At 32.6% G+C, this 23,803-nt stretch overlaps 1 protein-coding gene across 1 annotated transcript; it reads left to right on the forward strand.

Annotated features, from left to right (window-relative positions):
• Positions 1-19,049: 19,049 nt before the first annotated feature.
• On the forward strand, positions 19,050-23,490 carry LOC128245007 (probable G-protein coupled receptor 139). Its single transcript, XM_052963195.1, has 3 exons — positions 19,050-19,241; positions 21,490-21,634; positions 21,907-23,490. The coding sequence occupies exons 1-3, from the start codon at positions 19,237-19,239 to the stop codon at positions 23,038-23,040; spliced, it is 1,284 nt and encodes a 427-aa protein (XP_052819155.1). The 5' UTR covers positions 19,050-19,236; the 3' UTR covers positions 23,041-23,490.
• The last annotated feature ends 313 nt before the right edge of the window (positions 23,491-23,803 follow it).

Consider the following 23,803-nt stretch of genomic DNA (forward strand, 5'->3'; position numbering starts at 1 on the left):
TATAGCCAGGTGTGATTAAGACAGGAATTTCTATGCCCAGTAAAATACGTAAACGCATGTCTGTTGTACATGATTTTTTATTTTTTGTCCGTAAAGTTGTAATCCCATGTTGTATTTCTAAATCGATATTTCGAGAAATACTCTCTCATGGTTGTCGTGCCTGCAAGTCAGATACTTACCTTATGAAGTGCCAATTACTGCAATGCATGCCGTCATCCGAAGTTCGCATTGATCTTTATAGAACACATACTGTTAGAGCATTTATAAACCATTAATAGAAATGTCCCCTTTAAGTCGCACTTCGTAACTCGCTTAATCTAAACCCAGACGTTCAGGCTGTATATCTTGAAGACCATATTTTACTTTTTTTTCTAAAACACAGGATAAACGTAGCCATGGCCTCTACTTTAACCTATATTTCTTACTGATAAAAACGTTTTTTTAAATATCATGACTTTCCTCTTTGGGCGACCCAATATTTGTGTTTGTTTGCCTGGTATTACGATGACTGGATAATAGCTTATGGCTGGAGGCTATTATAGCTTGCAAGTGGATATCCATAGTTAGTCAGATTGTTTGTGTAAGAAGTTTAGATAACAGGTTTAAAAACGTTGTGTAGGAGGCAGGTATGCCTTCTACTACAACCAAGAATTGTTAAGCTCACAAGTGAAAAGCCGTGATGTTCACAATTCCAAATTTGTGACAATCACTGAAGCCAGGAACGCCGCTCGCACGGGGATATCTACTCATGATTTATCTATCACAATTCCTACTTAGACAGAAAACAATTTGTGATGAATGATTTTTGTTCGACCAAGGCTAAAATATGCTTAGTATAAAAATTAAGATATCGCATTATTGTGTCAATAAAAAATGGAAAAAAAAGAACGCAAACAATACTGCTACACTACAAATTATGGCAACATAGCAATGCTAATTATTAATATTATTTGTTATAATATTGATGTTTGAACAGGGTTTTTTTTCTAGCGTTTTGTCTTTTTACATTCTTGTATTTAAATAATTAAAATGAATATGAAATATTTGTATTGCCGCTGGTATTTTAGTAGTTCAACTGCGATACACAACATCTAATGCACGTTATACATAAAGATAAAATGTGAATCTTAGGCGACATTCTTAGCAAGCCTTTGGCGATAATCGAGTTATAAGAGTATCAGGCTCGGGTTTCAGACCACTGACTTTGTGAATGATTAATATCAACATACAACATAGAAACAGTAAACAAACACGAAATCACTTCTAATATATGATAAATCACAATTTTGAGTAATTTCATGATCCTTGTTAAATCACCAACTGCAACATTCCTCATTGTAAATCCAAAACAAGTGAAGCATTTAATGTTTATATTTTATAAACAAATACAAGCATACCTCTATTATGGCTGTTGTAGTAAGTGGTATCAGATAATTATATGTTATATAAAAAGTATGGAGGCTGTTGGGATTTGCGTCATATAAGAAGTCCTGTGTTAACTTTAGTGCGTTTTTAAGTTACAATGAACAACAGCATAATTGATAACGGTTTTATTATATAAAAGTGTATACCTTGACACAGTCAATTAGTCAAAATTCAATTAAAATATTCCCAAATTCCCAAGTGAGCGATACGACAGCAAAGAATTCATTTAGCATTACTGATGTAAAAATAAATGGATTCTTTACTGTTTTTAAATAACATGCCAGAGATAGCGCCCATTTCATTTGATTATTGTAACTTATAGGTCTTAATGTCGTCCTAAAACACATTTTTATGGTTGAATGTGATTTATGTTCAAGTTGCAATATAAATTATCATCATGGTGAGAAATAAAACGTTATTAAGTGTTTAGAAATGAAGTTTTAGTGCGTATGCTTTATTCGATTTTTTTCTGTCTATATATGATATTTTAGTATTTTATACAAATACGATTCTTATAAAAGTTGCAACAAAATGTCACCTTCATGTCATTTGATACAAAGCTTATTACAGTTGGTATCCCATTCTGTATTCAAAACATCACCTGGGGTATTTTTTATCATTTTTAGAAAACTCGCTTTATAAATTTCGGATTGTAATATCACTCTTGAATTATACTCTGCGTATTCAATTTGACCTTGAGTTCCTCAAAAAATACAATATTATAATTAAACCGTTGTTACCTTACCTGGCAATTTAATTCAAATTACGGGTTTCGATTAAAAAAAAAATTATGTATTCAAACTTTTTACCTAAGGCAGACGAAGGACCGGTGAACTATTGCTCGATAGTAAATACCGAAGCCATTAGTAAACTTAACTCTCAATCAAATACTAGTAAAAGACATAAGGTGAGGCCCCGTAAGCGGCATTGACTGCGCTTTGTATCATTTTAAATGGTGAAGAAATCATTTGTTTAAAGTCTTCATTCGAAGCAAAATATTGCCTTCCGACGTAGCATTTATGATGCAATTTATCACGTGGTATACACACACTGTTATATAACAGTATACATTTTGAAACAGTAAATTAATCAGATTTCTCATCCAAGTAATTCAAAATCCAAAATATGCGACGCGATAGCGAAAAATTCATTTAGCATTTAAGATGTCATAATAAATGGATTATTTACTGGCTTTTCATTTACTTGCCGGAGATAGCAGTCGATGGATGATGCAAGAGAACGTGATACAATCAGCCCATTATATTTGATGATTGTAAATCATGTCTTAATTTCATCCGAAAATACATTATTTATGATTTATTTTGATTTATGTTTAAATTGTAATATAAATATTCATAATGGTGAGAAATCAAACAATATTTAGTATTCAGAAATTATGGTTTAGTGCTCACACGTAATTTGAATGTTTATGTAAATATTTGTTTTTTCTTGTATTTTATACAAGGCCAGTTTTTTATTTGTCGTTTAACAAACCCGCTTCTTACAAATATTTCAGAAAAAGATAAAATTGGAAATCCCAAACTTTTTTATTCTCTCCGCTCCCAACAACTCCTTCCAAATAAACTTTTAATCGTTTCTATAGCCAGTCGTCTGTAAGTCATCAACTCGTAAGCACTGATTTTTGTATCCAGACGTTTGATTGGACAACAACGCTCGAAGAAACATCGCAGACTGGTTAGAATTAAGCAAACAGTAAACTCATTTGTTAAAAAAATGAAAATGATATTGTCTCCGATATTATTAACACAAGCATTCCTTCAAATACACTCGTAAAGAATGTATGGGGATAATGCAAGTAGACATGAAGGGAGATCGTCATACCAAATGACATGCCGTGCTCCGTGTTGATACAAATCGGGATAGAAGTTATTGTCAATCCAGAATTACAGATAAGGTATTTGCGTAAATACGCAATTGCAATCATAAAAACCCCACTTGTTTTAAAAAAATTGATTAGTAACAACACGCATTAGTAAAGGCAGAATACGCAATTAATTTAAAAAGGAAGCGTAATGAATTAAAAATGAGTTGGTTGATCATTTTCCGGAAGCAAGCCGGAAATAATCGAGTACCTCGGGATTTGCCTAAAGACGCTTTCCTTTGATAAACGAGTAAATATGATGGTATACGATTATAGACGGATGCTGGCGGAATCTTGCTTACTTCTTATCTTAACCCAACATCATCATCGGAAATAGTTGGTGAAATATTTTAGAAACAATAATTAAGGATTTTGTGCTCTCTTTATTATGTAAATACAAGCAAATTATATTCCAAACAGTCGATTTCATAACAAGTAATTTAAATTGTTATGCTATTATTTGGAATCTTAATAAACGAATTTATGAGATTATGATTATTTTTTCTGTTAATTTGTAGTCATTTTCTGATATCTAAGATGAACTCGCACTGATTGACAGTTTTGACAAAATAGTTGTCTTGGATTGAGCTTATTTTCGTGTAAACTTCTGGAAACTATTGGAATTTGAAACTATATATTTTAGTCACCAACATGTAGGAGTAAAATGTTGTTAAGAGATGGGGAATGACGGCCCTGTAGGTTCATGATATTTATTGACATACAAAATAACTTTTTTATCATTGTTTGCACCTTTTTGTTTATTTAACTTGGTATCATTCGTTAGAAGCATTGGCTTTCGACATTTCTGCATTCTTTTGGAATATTAAAACAATTGCATTAATTGTGTTAAGTCTTATTTAGTGTTCATTATTGTTTCCACAATGAGATTTTAATGCCATAGCTACTCTAGTCAATGTGTGATGTGAGTTATTGTCATAATAATATACTTTATATATGCCATGCAAGTTGTGCACTCACTTAATATTAATTATAAAGTTATTATTAATTGTTGCGAATCACACTAATAAAACTTTATCGTTCATTGTTGTTAGTCAATTAAAATCAAAATGATGGACAATGGAAACTTGAAATACTCATTTATAATGTGAGATACCCAATTCTTTTCAAAAGTGTGGAGAAATACTCAAATACATTGGAAAACTTATATGTTACTCTGTAGAATTGCCATAGAGGTTCTGTCAAAAACAAAGGAAGAAAACGTGCCATCTAAAAGGACTTCAGTTCATTTGATATATAATGATGTCCACGACGAATGAATTTGATTGGGTACCTCCTAAAAAGTATTATTCAAGCAGTTTTCGACTCTTGACTTAATGTTTTTATTTGTGCCAGTGTCACGGACCTATTATATTCCGTGTTTGTGCCATACCATACAAAACGTTGTATAGTCCAAAATAGTTTTTTTTTACTTTCATTTGCTGTGTATTACCCTAGTGTTATGAGTGTGGACAGTTTCTTTCATGTGGTAATTTAAATTTAAAACTTAATTATAGTGATCAATAGGGAACTGATGTAAAAAATTAGTGATTTCAACACCATTCAGGTAGTAATTGTTCAGTGATTGGAAGAAAAGTATTGTTTAATATAGCACTTTAGGTAAGATACAACCCTGTTTTGTGTTTAAAGTATTATTGTTTTATTAAGTAGGTTATTAACTAATATTTCATTTCTTACCAAAAAATAAAACAATATTTTGAAATTTTATTTTTTTTATTTTATTTCCTCTTCCTACAAACATATTCAATCATGGCGGTTCGTTAAACAAACAATACAACATAAAAGGCCCAATCACTAAACTAATTTACTTTGATTTAAATGTCCCTTATGCTTCAATGCTTTTTGAAACAGAGCTTTGTACAGTTGTTAACTAAAATTATATTTATAACATCACCAGGACTGGTTTTTATCATTTATAGAAAACGCACTTATTAATAATAAATTCCGAACTGGATTATCAATCCTGTTTTATTCTATGAATTCAACTCTCGTTATAACTGAAATATTATAACTTAACCGCCCCTCTCTTCACTGACACGTAAATGGAATGTTTTGATATAAATAGTATCTTTAGCCAAATCATTTGCCTGAGGCAGAGGAAGGACCTGTGAATTTTCGCCCGAAACACAAATGCCGAGGCCAATAGTACACTTGGTGTTTTCCCGACATTTTGACTATGACCGGCAATTTTTTAACAATATTTCATTATTTTTGAGGGGTTTCTGATCGTTGAACAAAAAAAAACCCATTTAATTAATCGTTATTGAAAATCCAAAAATTAAGACTTGTGATGAATTTTAATTTCATTCATACTTTTGTTAGATAGCATTTTCATTGACGCGTTTTTTCCTGGCGACTTTTGACGATTACTTAACTCATGTTTCCATAGCATTTTGGTGCCATATTATTTCGACTGCATTCATAGTGTTTGATCCAAACGGCGTGATTGTTCCAAAGTACTAACTTGCATCATTGATTATTTCTTTAAATAGCTTTCCAAAGACCTTAAATTACAAAGAAAATATTAAACAGTCTATTGTTTATCACAGGGTTTTAACTAGCACTCTAACAAAGACAAAACATCTAATTAATATAAACGTTGATTTAACATCAGAGTCTATGTGCGTATGTCGCACATAAATAGCTGTTTATATATTCGGCCGTGCAATGAACATTTCTTGAAATAAATACGTAAACCATTTTTCAGGAAATGTTAATAGCTAGCCTTAAACCAACAACAGTTTGAATAAGTAAAAAGAACTAAAATTTATTGGATTTACACCCTTGTAATAACCGGCTTTATCCTTACTTAGTTATATACTTATGGGGAAAACTGTAAAGCATTTTGTCAATTGGAAATGTTTACTTACGAATGCTATGTACGACTACCTTCAACACATGTTTTACCACACTTGCAGAAGTTATGTACAGTAGCTTAGAGTTTTTAGGGATTTCGGTAAAAAAAATAATCTTGAAACGCCTGCTATATGTAGATTTTTTTCTTAAATGCAGTGTTCAGTGTGTATCACGTTTTTAAAGCATATAGACACATTTAACTTTGACCATTCATACGATCATAAGCCAATTCTGCATCATACTTCAAAATTCACAACGAGGATATATCTGCGGAGTGTAAGATGCAAAGTGCTGTTGTTTATTGCCACCAAACGTTATTTGTTAATTGATAATAATTATAACTTGAGTGACAATCGAACGAAAAATTCACGGCAATAATACCCATGCCATAACGACAAGTAAGACTCTATTTTAAAGTGTTTGTTTGCAGTGGTCTGACGAACATTTGTTTTCAATGATTTGTTAGTTCGGGACCATGTTTACGACTGTAAAATAGAAATACAAATCAACAGCAAAGTGCTACAATAAATCTATATGCCTTGGTCAACATCTAGCCGTAGTAAGTCTGGGTATTTTTTCCAAAGTCGGTTAAGTCCCTGTTTATCGTTTTAGGACAGCCTTATCTAGCCAATGCCGTTATTTTCGGAATCAGATACTTAAGTGCATACTACAAATCAAGTGCGTGAAGATTGAGGCTTTTTAATTGCGATGTATCGTATGATGTGCTGCTTCAGGTGTTAGGTTTACGCTTACACGTCCGACATAGATTTATTATTGCGACTGGCAAACTGACAGCTAATGGATTGTGCCAGCGAAAATGACGCCAATTATAACTTTTGCACTTGGTTTGATAACTATCTATTTCAATAAAACATTTTAAGATACAAAAAGTTGAAGCGAAATCAGAATATTTACTCTGGTAAATATTCTTGAAAAAATAAACGTGATATATGAGCAAAATAAATAATCACCATGGAATTGAAATGAAGCTTTTAGGCTTACATGCTTCGCTTCTGTCACTCTTTCAGGCTGCTCGTACTGGTGTTTAAACAGTTATGACATATATATAGAATATTTAACTTTTAATAATGTGATGGATAAGTTGGAAGGTATTATAAGAAATGAAGTAGTAAGTGGTAGTATGCGGTTGAAATGAGGACGTAGACGAAATGGAAGAGACAAAAAGGAACAGTAAGAATGAAAAAGAGGGGGAGGGATGGCCATGAAACAGGTCGGTGGTAGAATCAAGATTGTATCTAAGATATCAAATGCGTTTGGTTTGGTGAATGTAGTGCTAAACGTTGTTGAGTATCACTGCAGTGCCCACGTACGTTGTTTGAATGTATCTAAACAGTAGCGAATGAAGTGACAGGCCTGCTAGCAAATAATTGGTAGTTTGTTCATTCTTTTGAGCAAGATAAATGGGACAGGTGACAAAGAAATGGTAGTTGTATTAAATGTTTTCACACCGGTCATTGGGGCTATAATCAATACTTTAAGAAAACTCATCTCCATTTAGGTTACTTCAGTGCATCAGCAGCCTTGCACGATTAACACTAGATTTACGTTCAACCTCAAAGTTTGTTTTATTTCTGTTAAGATTATACTTTCCGGAGAGCAATGATAACGAAGAATTATTTCGGTAGGTCATAACAAGAGGATAGTGTACATAGCATCCATGAAATCGACATATACAGAGTTTACACGAAATATTACGAAGGTTTAAAGAAGTTTGAAGACTGTAGGATATGTTTTTCTAAATAAGGACAAAAAAGTCTAAACCAAATTTTCCCCTTTTCTTTCTCTCAAGAAATGATCAGACATATGTACATGTGAAACATTGTTCCATCATGTTTAAAACAGGCTAAATACATTAAGTAAGTCATTTTATAATCGCATGCCAGTATATGGCTTAGTTTGCCCACGATAACAATAAAATCGAAATATGCGATATTAAAACAAATTATAGAAACAAAGGGTATAAAGTAGAGCATTTGAAATAAAATACTTCAAAATAAATGTGCAGTACAAATTTTAGTGACAATGCACCAGCGTCGTATGAAAATACAACAATGGACGACAGGATTAGACCGGTTTTCTATGTATACGCCTTCTGCGTCCGCTCCCTTCGCATTAGCGTCCGATGAAGGTGTACCTTAAAAATGAACAAGATAAATGATGTTTTATCTATTACATATATCTCGTGCGTCCGATCCGCGTTCGCAGTGATATTTAAGAAGACAAAGACACATAAACGAACAGTTCCGGCTTTTAAAATATATACGAATAGTGACAAAAACACTATATTTAACACTGCATGAACTGAAATTCATAAACACATTTGCAGAAAGCGAATGAATACATCAAACGAAATCACATTGTATGTTTTTGCAGGCAATTTGCAAGCGTGCCTTCGTACTGGATGAGCTTACGCAATGTTTGCATTCTTATTGTTAGTTTCTTCATCAATATAAAGAATTTGCAAAATCTTTATGCAGCTGTTAAAGAATTGTAAACGACAACATACGCTTGAAAAATGTTGCAAACAATTATTTGCTGTTGATAAATATGAACGTCAGATTTTCTCTATCAAAAATATTGGCGAATGCTTTAATTCACTAATCAAAAAAGTCATAGCATAGCGGCCTTAAACATAAATTATTCCCACTTTCTTACACCTGATAGAGATAAAGATATTTGGGGCGTCGTATACACTAGCATTTCAGTTACACTTACCAGAAATTGCTGGCTTCGTTATTTTAATTTAGGTTTATGTATCTGACATTAACACGATTAAAATATATCTAGCAGTGAAGATTCGCACACGTTATTTATATGATTGCTAGTGTCATAAGCAACCATTTTTAGATATTTATGATGAAATCAACATTTCTTATATCAAATGAGGTGTGCGTGATGTTAGTTAAATTCGCACCGACAATTACAAAATTTAATGCAACCTTAAGATAGGTAAAAAGCAAAATTGTTTGAGTTTGGATTACTCACACACTGCTGTACGTATGTATGTGTACACAAATAAATTGTATATCTTTATAGACAAGTAATAGCCAGAGACCCGTTGCAATAGATAACAGGAAGATAATTTTGATTTAAAAATCGTACATCGTGTCTATTGGTTCCTTACATTTACATATCAACACTAAATTTGTTTACAGTTCTATTTTAAGTTCAGGTGCAGAGTGTAAGCAATAAAACCGCACATTCTGCTGTAAATATGATATGTAAAGCGCATGCGCAGAATGCTAATCGATCCAAAGGAATAAGACGCACAGTATTGCATTCCACAAAAAATATTCACCTAGTTCACCTACATAAAGAATGATCGCTAGAATATTTGAAAAATCATCGGTTGATATTAGCCTACAAATAAGTGTCAACACTAAGATACATATAAACTGCAATGCAATTATATTTGCACTTCTGTTTACACGTAACTATGACGAAAATATACGATAATCAGCTACATATGTATATTCAGTTGAATATGTCTTTAGTCTTTAGATAGAAGGGGTTATTTTCGATTAACAATATCAGGTATATAAAGGACGAGCATTTGCATATAAAATAGTTTTCTTCGATTCTTTCATCTTTTGATGTCAGATAACATTGTGTTCCAGGTTTGTGCTTCAGATCGTATGACTCTGTAAATATATTTAACTTTTTATGCCTGCAAAACAACAGTAATACTAGAATTTTTCAAGCCTCATGTATCACGTGTAATTGACAAGTGATTCTGCTGAACAGCTCAATGTATCGATAATTCGTAAGTGCGTGTCTGGAATACTGTGCATTTCCATTTCATTTTGAAGGTAGCTTAGATATTATAACGGATATTAATATCTGATTCAGACCTTTTCTTTGCGATGTGGAATTACGTGATCACGATAGGAAAGTCTCGTGAATTATATAGTTTTTGTTATACCCATGGTATACTTTATGGGTTAAAATCCTTTTGTTTTCCGAGTATTTCCTTAAACCTCGTATTATTATCATCAAATAGGGTAACCATTTATTGTTTATTTATTTTTGAGACCCATTGGCGTTTTCATAGCCTGAAGCAGTGACATAATTTGGCACTGATTTATCAATCATGCAAAAGTAAATAGTGTCATTAGTTAAAAAATGATTCGCGCTACTGTGGTGTCTTTTTCGTGGTGTGGAAGTGTTAAATCCTCCCTGTGAAAAGCGATTGCCATGGATTCCGCATTGACAGGTGACCGGGTAGCTTTCCTTCAGCGGGACAGACTGAACAAACAGAAACACAAATGTATTTATTACAGCTTTGCATCTACATATAGCATCAACTTAGTGTTTGAGTGTTTGGCATTTTCCCATTCATAACATTTCAACCACAGTTTTCTTATTTATTAGGCTAGTCTATAAAAAGTTGGATATGAAACAATATTATGTTTTTGTCTTATATATATACCAAAAATAACATTGCGTACACCGCAATTCATTACTTAAATTTACACCAAAAGTTCAGAATTTCTTTCAAGAATTGTTACAAAAATACTCAATTCATTGAGGAAAACCTTACAATAATTATTTTTCACCCATTCTGTAAACAGAACGACCAGACCGTAACCGGAAACAATTCATTAAATCACGTCAAAAAAAGCGGGAAAAATCAATCCCTTCAAATCATTTTTAAACGTAAAATAGAGACACTAATGACAACAATAAATGAACCACCATAAATCAGCACCCTCTAATATGTTGAATTAAGTCTTTCGGGGCCTGCTGACACAATACAAACAATAAAAACAATCAATTGATATCTTTATTGTTATGCGATGATTCGCGATCCGAAATAAATGTTACTTTTCGATCTTGGAATAGAAGTTGAGGTGTAAATATAAGCAAATAGCTCTTACGGACTTATAATAAATCACCTTAATAATATTCCTATGGGAACTAGAAGCTTTATAAAATAATTGAAACAGAATATTCCCTTTACTAAACTCCTGTCGGGAAAATTGATCCCATTATATGAGCCCCACAAAAACTATTTTAGACTTGTCTGCAATTTGTAGAAGACTTATCACAATGTTTGGCTGAATGATATAACGGGTTTGCCACGCTTACACCAAACACTACAACACAAAAACTTCATAAAACTTCGTCGCCCAATATAAAAGGTGTTTAAACATAAAATAATCTGCCGTATAGTGCCCATGTAAGTGCATTAGCCGTCGAGAAGTTAATTAATGCAAAAAATTAATAACAAATAGCTAAAATAGGTACAAGAATGGTAAACTTGGACTGAAAACACAGTTTGATATCACGCAATTTTCTATTTTCATTTTGTTAACAAATAATCGCTCAGCTTATACATTCAATAAACTTTTTGTTAAGGCCTCTGCAAACAAAAGTTAAAAAAACGAGAGACGCTTACACATGTGGTCTCCGGTTAGGCGTATTTATATTGCGAGAATGGTGATGTAACTTACTTACAAGGTGAAAATACCTACCTGAAACACCGAAAAAAAATTAAACGCCGCCATTTGATTCGGCTTCACACAATTTCCATCACTTAAAATTCGGCAAACACAAATCACGTTGGACCCCCTGATATGGAAGAGACTATTCACTAGCACCAAGAAAGTTTGGCCTCATCAAAAGATTTGTACATCACTCGCAACGTTTTAAGCTGTAAGCTTTAGGATCGCTTGCTGTTCTTATATAGAATTTGGAACACCTGTTAATGTGGTACCAAATTGGTTTCCATACAGCCGTTTATTTCCCTAAAATAAAAAATCTGACGAGTTTCCGTCAGCCTCCATTTAATTAGCTTCAATCGTCATATATGGGCTTCTAAGCTTGAATCAAGATTGTTTTAGAGCGGCGTTTGGACTTGGCGTACTCTTAAGTCAAAGTTTTACTTAGTATATTTTGCATGTTTCACTATTTACTGTAATTAGGAGTTAAAATGTGTACTATCACTACCAGAATTATTTAAATATTGATGCATATTTAATGTCGTTAAGAAAGCCTCCATTAAACATCTACGAAATACATTCTCGGTGCTTTTTTATTTATTGTGATCTGGTAATTTGAGGGAACTATTTCAAATCGGTAAATTTTCATGCATAAATTCGACAATGGCGGCGAAAGAACATCTAAAATCGACACAAATAATATGGTTAAAATTGTTTTTTACAAACCACTTTGTTTATCACACAAGGTTAAATATGTGTCAAATTGTCGCAGAACTGAAGTAAAGAACATGTGATTCATTTGGGATGTATAACATCTTACATTGTTACATGTACATGTATTTAAATTATTAACGTCATTGTTTAATATGTACTTTTAACTACATGATGTCCTAGCTTCAGTAAGGGAAACACTGTCCTCCCCACGTGATATTTGTCGCATGTTTTCTCAAGATGTGTTTAGAATGTTCTATTTTTTTCTATTTATTCCGTGTGTAAGAGTTTTGAAATAAACGTTTTGGAATTTGAGAAAAAAACATTCTTGAAGATTGTATTTGTACGATCTGGAACATTTTCAATTTGTATATTAGATTTTACAAACCCTGTTAAAAGTTTCACCAGCTCTAGAACATTCTGCCAATCTTGGAATTCACTAAGTTATTCTCGGATTATAAATGTTTAACCATTTTTGGGAGAGTAGATATGGATTTAAGAAGTGCTCATTTGGTGTGTTAAATATAGCATGTGCTTATACATATGTGCATGTTCACATTTACCGGGATCAGTGACGATATTTTGTGGAATATTGAACAATATTCTTTGTTCTCAGCTTCTGATTTTCACATTATACAATTCAACAATTGAGTTTCATTGTTAATTAAAAGAACGACCTCTACCATGATATGACCGATATCAGTGTAATATATAATCTATATAGATAATATCTCCCGTTTTTAAAAAATAGCATATGTAACTTTTTAAATCATACGTAAAATGGCTTTGCTAATCCGACCACAAATGATCTGATCATGTGTGGATTTCGTATCTTACTCCTATTTCTTATTTGTGCATCAGTACTTATTTACACTATCAGAATTTTGTTTTCATTGCCTTAAAGCATTTTTTTAAAAATGGATTAGCAAGGGTATTTTGCTCATATCTGTATAAAGATGTATTGATATGTGTCTTAGTTGTATTATAAAATTGATAGTCTCTTATACCTCTTACTAGAGTGGCGTGTACTTGTATGTAATGTTTGTTGAATGAACTTTTATTCCTGAATGTACAATGCATTGATGAGACTGAAATAAATAAATAAATATAAGTGTTGGTCATTACCATTTGTAAATAGATTAAGGTGTTCGAGACTCGACTGTCAAGTATTAAACATTCCTACCATAATTGACGGTAAAAAAACATGCTCCTGTGATGGAGATGCTGAAAGAAGATTGTTGATAATTAGTTTGAATACTGATTGTTGAGATTTTAGGAGGGCGTCTATCGTATATCGGTTTTCCCTAAGACGATATGTATTAGATAGACATAACCTCACTATTTTCAAGACCAAACAAGTATCGTGTCCATGTCATGCTTAGACAAATATGAATAGAATGAAAATTTACTCAAACGTCGCCTCGTGTCTTCTCTTATCTTATTTAGGTCTTTGTACACACTGCTTCATATTAATATCAAAAAAAGCAATCGTGTTTGGATTTGTCACTGCGTTAAATATAATGAATCGGTTTATAACAACCAGAATAAAAATAGCTGAGTCTGGGAACATTTATGTAGCTAATTCCTTGATTAAGCTGAATCTATATTCCTTACAGTGAATATTAGTTTAATATTCAATATGCTATGCTTTATCTTTCGGTTATAACTTAACTTATCGGGGCTTTGAATGGAACCGTGCACATATTTTATTAAACAAATATGATGTAAATTAATCACATATTTACATGTATTTTCAATTACGCAATGCGACACAAATTCGGTCTGAGCCAATGTGTAGCCGATGTCATAGACTTTTCGTTTGAACAAAATCTTATTTACATACAAAGACTCTAATGTACATCACAGTTAGATCCTACGCTCCTGTAAGTCATTGGTCCAGTTAAATACACACTTAAAAAATCAGGTTATATATAATGCTCTTTAAAACCAAGCCGTCAGAAAAGTCTTCTAATCTTCATTTAAGTAGTATCAACATAAACTCTTTAAGGGAAGGATATCAGCAATTACAACTTCGCAAACACAAAATAAAATATGCACCGTTAAGACTGCGACTTGTAGATGACTGATAATACGACTGGTTGGAAAATTTAACAATACATCATTAGATTTGCAAGGCCTCTTATGTGAGTTTTGTCAATGAACCTATTACATGGTGATATTGAATATCACACGTATGACGGAATGAGCGACATAGACACTATGAAACACACACAGTGTAGTTTGTTTCTCCGCCACATTGCGAAGGGCATTTGAAAACAAATTAAGACAGGCTACCATATATTCTATAGAAAACCGCTGAAAGGTCATTTAAAGTCAAAAGGAAAATAATTATTATTTGCTACTTATTTTCAAATGTCATATTTAATTTCATAAAAGTAATTCAATCTCAACGTATAGTTCATTAAGTGACGCGTAAATGTTGAAGATGTTTAAATTCTGTAATGAAAATTTTATTATTCATGGAATGAATTGCGGACTGATGTAATTGTCGGGGTATGAACACAGTTGGGATGGTCAGAGTGTGTGTAGTCCAAAGGACTCCACGCGTACCTTGTCCAGCCCAATTGAGTTAATATCCCTGATCGTCGATGTTATCATGTCCTACGAATGGTTTGACAATCAAAATGGATATAATTATTAAATAGTAAAAAGGTATAGGATAAACGTTTTAATCATGATCAAGACTATTCTTCCTATGAAAAAAAAGACGCCAGATGTTCAATACAAAGTCTGTTTTCCTCGTGTATTTGTTGATAAACATATTTACGTAAGTTATATTTATTACGTAAAGAAAATAGTTTTCCTTTTCATATCGGCAAAACTATCTTTAACATCTATAGAACAAACAATGGTCAAAGAAGCCACGGCTGTGGTCTATCAATATAACAAAGTGCTACCTTCATGTTGAACGTTATATACTCAATCCATCGTGTCTCGTACTGACGGTTTTGGAATTACATTTCGATCAAACAGTTCAAGTATGTTGATAGTATTTGCAATGAATATGTCTGCTATGTCTGCTGGAATTCAGACATATGCATACAATAATTTTAAGACCTCGGAAAGGAAACGATTTATTTGCGAATTATTATTTGAAACTGTTTCATACCATTACATTTTTTCTCTTGTTTGTCGTTCACTTTATAACACTTTTAAAATGCAATGCAATTGATAATGATGCCATTGAAATCATTGTTGACATTAAATAGTATAACTCAGTAAAACATTTTTTCTGAACATATATGTTATGTGTATGGTTAAGAAGTAGCCGGGCGCACTGATCATTATAAACTCCCAAATACTCTGGTCACAGCCATACTATTATACTTAAGCAATCAATATTACGCTTTTTGTTTTGATTCTGCATTTGAGCGAATTTAACAAATAAAAGTATCTCAAAATCGAAACGACAAAGCCTGAAGGGAATTGAACTTTGCGTTTTGAATTATTTTAGCGTGGTTAAATGATCTTTAGTAAAACAACTGATACGGGAAGGATGCTGAATTCGGAAAAACGAAACATATCTGGGAAGGTACACCTTCCTCATACGTAGTATTTACTGTTAAATAGCTCAACTAGATTCTGTTGTATTTGTTTGTATCCCATGATTATCACACTTTTATTTGACAAGCCCGGCTAACTATAAAATGGAGAGGAGTTCTCGTAAAAATGTCTACCTCTTTTGAAATGTTCTTTTTGCCTTTTGTACAAAAGCACTAAAGTAATTGATGAACACATCAATATTTGTATTTGTTTACATTTTGCATTTCCGAGGAGTATACGCTTTATATAAATAAGACTTGTCATCGAACGCCCATATAAAGCTCATGTTACACCTACTAGTACCGCTATCATCCATTATCGCCATAAAGTCGAGACTTATAAATGTATGCTTCCTGAGGATAATTCATACATCAAAATGCAGAATTATATAATCAACCATCACGTCATATTCCGTATGCGTACAATAATTGTGCATGATTATAAAACTAGATATCATTACAACACTCGGTATGAAAAGGTGAAAAATGTTGACACGTCTTATCAAGATGTTCAATGTTGAAAAATACTGAAATGCACGCAAAAGTAATATAATTATTTGCATATCATATATATATATATATATATCCGTATATCTCATTTTTATTTGTTTGCTTAAGAATCACTTTGATACATTCCTTTAACAACAACACGCCTTATTTCGTAAGAACGAAAAACTGAAGCGCGTTTGTGTAAAAGAAATATTAAAAAAACAAAAAACTTAAATACATGCGGTCATTCTAAGCCTTTGAACAAAACGTTGTATCACAAAACGAATGGACACTTTTGGTCTAGTAGAATAAATTGTTTTATTTAGAGGAAATACGTATCTTTTCAATTACGGTTTCAATACGCCCCAATCTGTCGCCCAGCGGGTATTCAGTAAATCGTTTCTGGATTCTTCAATAAGAACTGGTCTTGTAGTCCAACATTCATGTGAATATCGTCAATAATGCGAATAACATAGATAACTGGTTATTGGAAAAGTAAGAAAAAAGCCATGAATGAAAACAACTAATGCTGGGTCTACTGTTTATAACGGCTATTCAAGGCTTGATGCATGTATGTTGCGTCTGTGTTGTCTGATAGTTTGGTGTCTCTGGTTTAGTGCGTGTTAGGCATAAGCATTAAATCTTTAAATAGGACGTTAGAAATTTCGCTATAGGGCTCATTCCTTTAGTTTCCACATTGCAATTATACTCTTAGTATTAAGCGACATGTCATTCATGTAGGTTTTTTTATTGATTCACTGAAATGAAAGCAATTAGTGGGCACAATGCGAAAAACATTCATAAATATTTCATGAAAGGGTTGAGATTAAAATCATTAAATATGAGATATAAGTATACCTTGAGCTGAACGTTTGCCTTTTTTAAATACATTGGTAAACAGCATGTGCCTCCACCATGCTTTATCATACTGATGTGTTTATAGTTCGTAGAATACAATCATTCAATGCATTCCTCAATCATGATTAACATTGAATTCTTAATCAGAAGTATTTGTATTACAAATAAAATGATATTACATATTTAAGTTTTTTTATGAAACAATTTTGTAATTTCTCTCGATATTTCTATGACTTAAGGAGTTAATCAATTACAGAATACGTTGCTTGATAGTTAATGATTGGACAAGTATGATGTTGACTGATAATTTTTACACTTGGTTAATTACCCGATGATCTCCTGTTTCAGGTATATGAAGGTAATTCATTTTTTTTCATGATGCAACTATGTTAATCTCGGGCACAATGTATATTAAACATGTCAATCATACATCGTTTATTAGGCTTTAAACATTGAACCTCTAAACTGTGTCATTCTATCGGCCTTTTTATTCTCGTTGGTTTATTACTGGTGTGTAGCTTCAGATATTTATCGTGTAGCATAATTGAGCACTTGTAATTTCCTCAAAATAACCGCCATATGAACTTAAGAGGCAATACTCTCCTTTTCACGCTACCATAAGTATGCTTTCGATTGTATACATGTAAAACATTGAGGCAATAATCAATCTTATAATTGTACCAGAATCAATGAAGTCTATTTGTTCGGTGGATGTTACATTTTAATAAATAATTACAGATCGATTAACAACACGATACTTGTAAATAATACAAAACTTTCGGGAAACTATGATGTTTGTAAATTGTATTGCCATCTTGGAACTAAATGGTGCGTTTTATTTAATTAAATTTCAGGATAGACCGCCAGACCACCTTACGGCAGGTAATATGTCAGGGTGTCTTACAAGTTGGACCTACATGAATATACTTCGCACTGGTGAAATATACAAACCCGCCGATAGCTTTATTTTTTTCCTTTCAAAGCTTCAATTACAAAAAAGAAACAGCAGTATAAGCGCTTAGTTTGTCGCTATAACTGTAGTCTATTTGTGACTTATTGTCCACCATAGCCGCGATGTCGGTGGTTATGACATATGAATAAAAGGCTCAAACGTAATGTTCATTAGGGCATGTGGGATGGGGTAAAAATACGACCCATAACATGGTTAGGATGCGTGATGGGTGGGCATGATATATTCTAGGTGTTATACCTAAGAAACCACAGGGAGGTATGGACTGTTTTCCATTCAGTGCGCCTCTGGAATGTTTGTTACAAATACACGTGTGTAGAGGTTAAGACATAGCTTCATAGTATAAACTTTATTTAATTCATGAGGAAATAATTCAATGGTATTAAATTCTAACTACATTCATATTTTGCCTATGCACCGTCTGGTATGTTTTTTTGTCAAAGCCCTTACATGTGAAAGTACCTACGGCAATCAGGTATATATTTCGTTAGCTTTACCATTCCAACGCGATGTCGTCATGCCTTAACATTTTGTTTTATTCCAAACATTTATTGCGCTAGTGTTAGGTTGAAGAAGAGTCCGAAGAAGAGAAATGTGGAAATAATTAACAAAAGCTTCTAATGTTTCATTCTAATTTATTAAAGTAGCGTTTGTTTATAACCCTGACTCGATTGCATTTAATTTAGCTTCTTTTAGCCACTGAAAACTTCGATACGCAGAAAAATATTGTGGGAATGCTATCTAGCTGATTCGCGAGATATATATCAGAATTTTCCAATAACAAATATCACTTGTTGGAATACTGTGACTGGAGAAGCATTTCGCGCGATGTTCTAATGGTAACTCGCCCGTCAAAGGCGTCTATAATACAACTTGGAATATGTGACATAAATAACACAAATATATTACACAGTTTTGGATTAAATTTTATTTAAGGGATCCGTAAATTGTGATTAGATTAAAGATATCGCGATGGATATAGTTGGAGACATCTAGTTTAATATGAGGTGAATATTACCATTGTCTATCGTGAGCAGATTTTGCGTAGGTTCTTTTTATATAATGCAGGAAATACACTGTTAATGAATTTGTAACTCTTGCAACATTAAAGACAACATTAAACATAACCATTGTTTATATGCATGCATTAATTTTTATTTTTTTTCTGTTTAATTTTGACGATTTATTCCGTAAAACAAGGCCATTGGTCAAATTTCCAAAATGAATGTTTCATTTTAAAAGGTATATTAAAAATAATTTTAGAAAGTATCCTGTAATGGATTTTCCACGGAGTATAAAAACATCCATGTTACGTTTATGACCCGCTTCTAATTGCATTTATCTCTAGAAAATGAATGACATTATTTAATGTCGTTAAATATTTTGCAAATGATTTAAACGTTGTTCTGGATCATCTTTAGATAGTATTGCCAAACAAAATTACAAAGCAATGTTTGGCATTATTGCAATTTCGTTAAAAACTTTTACAGCATATGGCAAAAGTTTGTACTGTTATTGACAGGACAAAAACATACTATAATTCAAAATGTAAATGTTTCTAAGTTTCTTCTCGAATTGTTGTTTAGCTATGAATAAGGATTTGCTAAGGATTCGATAATTTATTCGTAGAAATGGACTTAATTGATACCAACATGCTGGTTCACTGTGTGATTCAATTCAATTCAATTTATGCATATTCATTCTGGTCTTTAAGGCAACGAAATGAGTATACATCATTTAATGTACAGCACTGTAATTTACACCATCCAATCTGATTTGCTTCTTCATTCTAAGACTAGTTTAAACTAAAAAGCAAAACAAGTTTAAGAAAAGCCAGTAACAAAAAAAACATAATTAAAAAGTTGTTGTGATCGTGTTCTAGGGACTCGTAAAATATATCATTAATCAAATATATTGGATCTGTTTAGGAGACAAATAATAAGCATCTTTAAATTAACACTAATTATTTGCTATAAACAAATCAATAGTCGTACAAAGATTTCTGTGAATTAATTGTATTTTTATGCAATGCGTAATGATCCACATACCAGCGACTAATTGTATATACTTGGTTACCGAAATAATCACTGATTGTAAATATTTGTTTAATAATTATTCTCGAAAAATTAAATCAATTGCATTTAAATTTGTAAGGTATTCAAACGAAAAGCTGTGGAATTGACTGTCGAAGACGATATTTTAACATTATGTTGATTTTAAGACATTGTTTTAATTATTACATCGATCATGTTATACGTACTGACATTTACTATTTTTCATCAGCTAAAAGTGATTGGTAAGAACCATTCATTGATATGTTTACAAACACGACCTGAATCAAATAAAAAATGATGTGGTGGTTAATTTTAAATTGACTATTTTATTGTGTTAAACACAAATAGATAACTTTGGAACAACACCCTGTGTGTGTATCCTTTCCAGACACAATTTAAATCGGATTTTATAAAATAATGCGGAATTACAAAAACCGACATGTTTATGATGTCTGGTTAAATAAAACGTTTTTTTTTATCGAAACACAACCGGTTATTGACTGTAATCATTCTGCTATGGTTTTGCCTGATAATTGATGACATCTGAATTAGCAGCCTTAAACTTTTCAGATAGTCTATTCATTTGAAAAACAAATATTAATTGTGAATATTTGCTTCAATAAAAATACAAGTAGCAATGAATATTATTAGCCTCAAATATGGAAGATCATTATATGCCATTTGCACGCCCTTATATTTAGGCGTAACCTGTGTTTCTTCATAACAAAATATGTTTATGGTTAATGGTTGTATACTATTTCGGATTTGAGAATTTGTATGTGTTTTTAAATATTATTAAAATGCATTTCAAAATTTCCCCAACAGCAAAATAAAACGCTTTTTTATTAACAAAAAAAACATTATAAAATAAGCATGTTATTAAGTACTCTGGGTATCCGTCATAATTTCCTGTATTGTATTGGTTATTTAAGAGATTAATATGATTAAATATGTGTAAAACATCAAATGTTCTAAGGCTTCCATTATTTCAAAGTTTTGTTTTTGCATCATTCTTGGAAAAGCACTGGTATATTGTATATTTATTCAATGAAAAGTTGTTAAAATGAATGTGCCTACGCTCATATTGTTCATAGTGATGGTTCATGCAAATGTAAGCGATTGAAACCCTGAAAATATGTCATTCATTATCGTTCTTATTGTTTTGGCACAAACGAATATAAATTGACAATAAATGCTTCAGTTACAGCGAACCGGATACCGAGATGCATTTGTCGAGAATGACACCGGCGTCAAATTTGACCTCGACACTTTACCAGATATTGATGGCATTGCAAATGGACCCCAATATGACGTCGGAAATTCTCGCTTTAACACCAGAGGATCAGGTATATTTGACTCACCACACCTCTTTGAAGTTTCACTTCCTTAAGTTCACATGCAATACTTTAAATTCGTCGTTTTGGAAATTAATTGCTCAATTGTGTTATGTTTAAGAATACTAGTAGTTTGATACTAGTTTATGATGATGAAGATATACTGAAATCAATAACTTCAATGCTGGCCGTCAAGCATTTAAGCTATATGTCTCTACTTATGCACACACAATTTTTCGAATACTTACAAACCAACACTAGAAAAGTTATATTTCACTTTTCAGTTACACTTCATTGAATCGCTGAATCTAAACTCGGACGTACAATCGGTTGACCTGGAGGACCAGAGAATGCTTATTCCTGAATACAGGATTAACAAAGCCATAGGACTCTACCTTCCTCCATTTCTCCTACTAATGGGAACTTTTGGGAATGTTATGACTTTTCTCATTTTGAGAAATAAGGCCATGACTAGGCAATCCACGAATCTATTCTTGGCAGCTCTCGCAATCGCCGACTCTATAGTTTTGTTTGTTGGCTTGTTGCGACGATGGCTTGGTGATATATTACAAATGGATATCCAGAGTGAGTCAGATTGGCTATGTAAGGCAGTGTCGGTTCTGGGTTATAGTAGCAGCCAATTTTCCGTGTGGCTTATAATCGCAGTAACGATTGAACGTTTTTTAGTGGTAAGCCATCCTCTACACACTTCACGTTACTGCAATCTAACACGCGCTAAACGCATAATATGTTTAATCGCGTTTTTGATTGTGGCAATTAACTTTCATTTTTTGTTCACAGTATCTGTGCATGAACACGAACATGGGTTAAAATCATGCGACTCAGCGCCGCAATTCAGGCTATTAGTAACAGTTATTTGGCCATGGATAGATGCTTCACTTTATGCGCTGCTCCCATTTTTGCTCATTGTCGTATGCAATACTCTGATTATTATACAAACATTGAAAGCCACGATCTGGCGTGAGGCTCAAAATGGACCGTTGATAAACACTGCAGATAAAAGAAAGGTGTTTAAAGACAATAACATAAAATTAACCGTGATGCTTTTGTCTGTGTCTTTTACATTCCTTATTACTACATTTCCGATGGCAATTGTAATGGTTTTTCACAGCGGATGGAGTAGGGATATCGAGAACGTGCCGTTAAGTGTTATAGCACAGCGACAGTTGATAAGGACATCAGCTGAAATGTTGATGTTTCTAAACCACTCTGTTAATTTTTACTTATATTGTGCCCTTGGACAAAAATTTAGAAACCAGGTTTTGAAAACGTTGTGTCGAAGGACGTTATCAACAAACTCAAATCTTTCTGACCATAGCCAACATCTTTATTGTTCGCGTGTGAAAGGCTATCACGTTCATAACAAGTCAACGTGTTTTGACGAGACAAACTTATGACAAATGCTGCAAGCAGAAAAATCTCTATCCGTGACTATCAATCACGACTAGCCCTATATCAAGTAGACAATATGTGATTAAAACATTTCATTTGACCAAGGTTCGAACATATGAACAACTTAAGTATTGAATAACAACACGAAGTGTTAAAAATGATGTTAGGACGACAGTTTCATAAAAACAAAATCAGGATGCTTTACAAACATTTTAAACGATGTTACAAATGATTGTAAAAAGCTTCGTCACAACCTTTTAGTATGAGTATCGAGTTGACTTAAGTTATTTTGTCTTCAAAAACATATTTGCAGCCATTTTGCTTGGCTGCATGTGGATTCTAATAATACTGATCATATAACTCGTTCCAGATCCGACGCCGATAATGTGTAGCGTGTTAATCTTTATAACTAAGTGACATCTCGCTGATAAGATGATGCTCGACATGTTGTTAAAGTGTGCTCTACTGAACTATGATATTAAGAACGATAATTGATCATACTAAAATTATTTATTTATATAAATTGTGTAAACATTGTTTTTATTTTATTTTATTCTTAAATGTTTTGTTTTGTTACTTTATCGTCAATAAATTCTGAAATTATTTTATCATGTTTTGCTTATTGCTGTTATTTGTGGGGTTAAACTTCCCTACACACATTTCCGCTTATATATTTTCTCAGAACAAAGCTCAGTATTTGGTGTATCGTACTCGCACACACGAAGAAAATAGTTATAATCTAGAAGTGATAAATGGTTCCTAGTGAAT

Source organism: Mya arenaria, chromosome 8, assembly GCF_026914265.1.
Source record: "Mya arenaria isolate MELC-2E11 chromosome 8, ASM2691426v1".
Classification (NCBI taxonomy): Eukaryota; Metazoa; Mollusca; class Bivalvia; order Myida; family Myidae; genus Mya; species Mya arenaria.

Excerpts from the sequence above, each read along its gene's own strand:
- LOC128245007 (XM_052963195.1), top strand. Across the intron at positions 21,635-21,906 it reads CTTTAACACCAGAGGATCAG|TTACACTTCATTGAATCGCT; the intron begins GTATATTTGACT and ends TTCACTTTTCAG.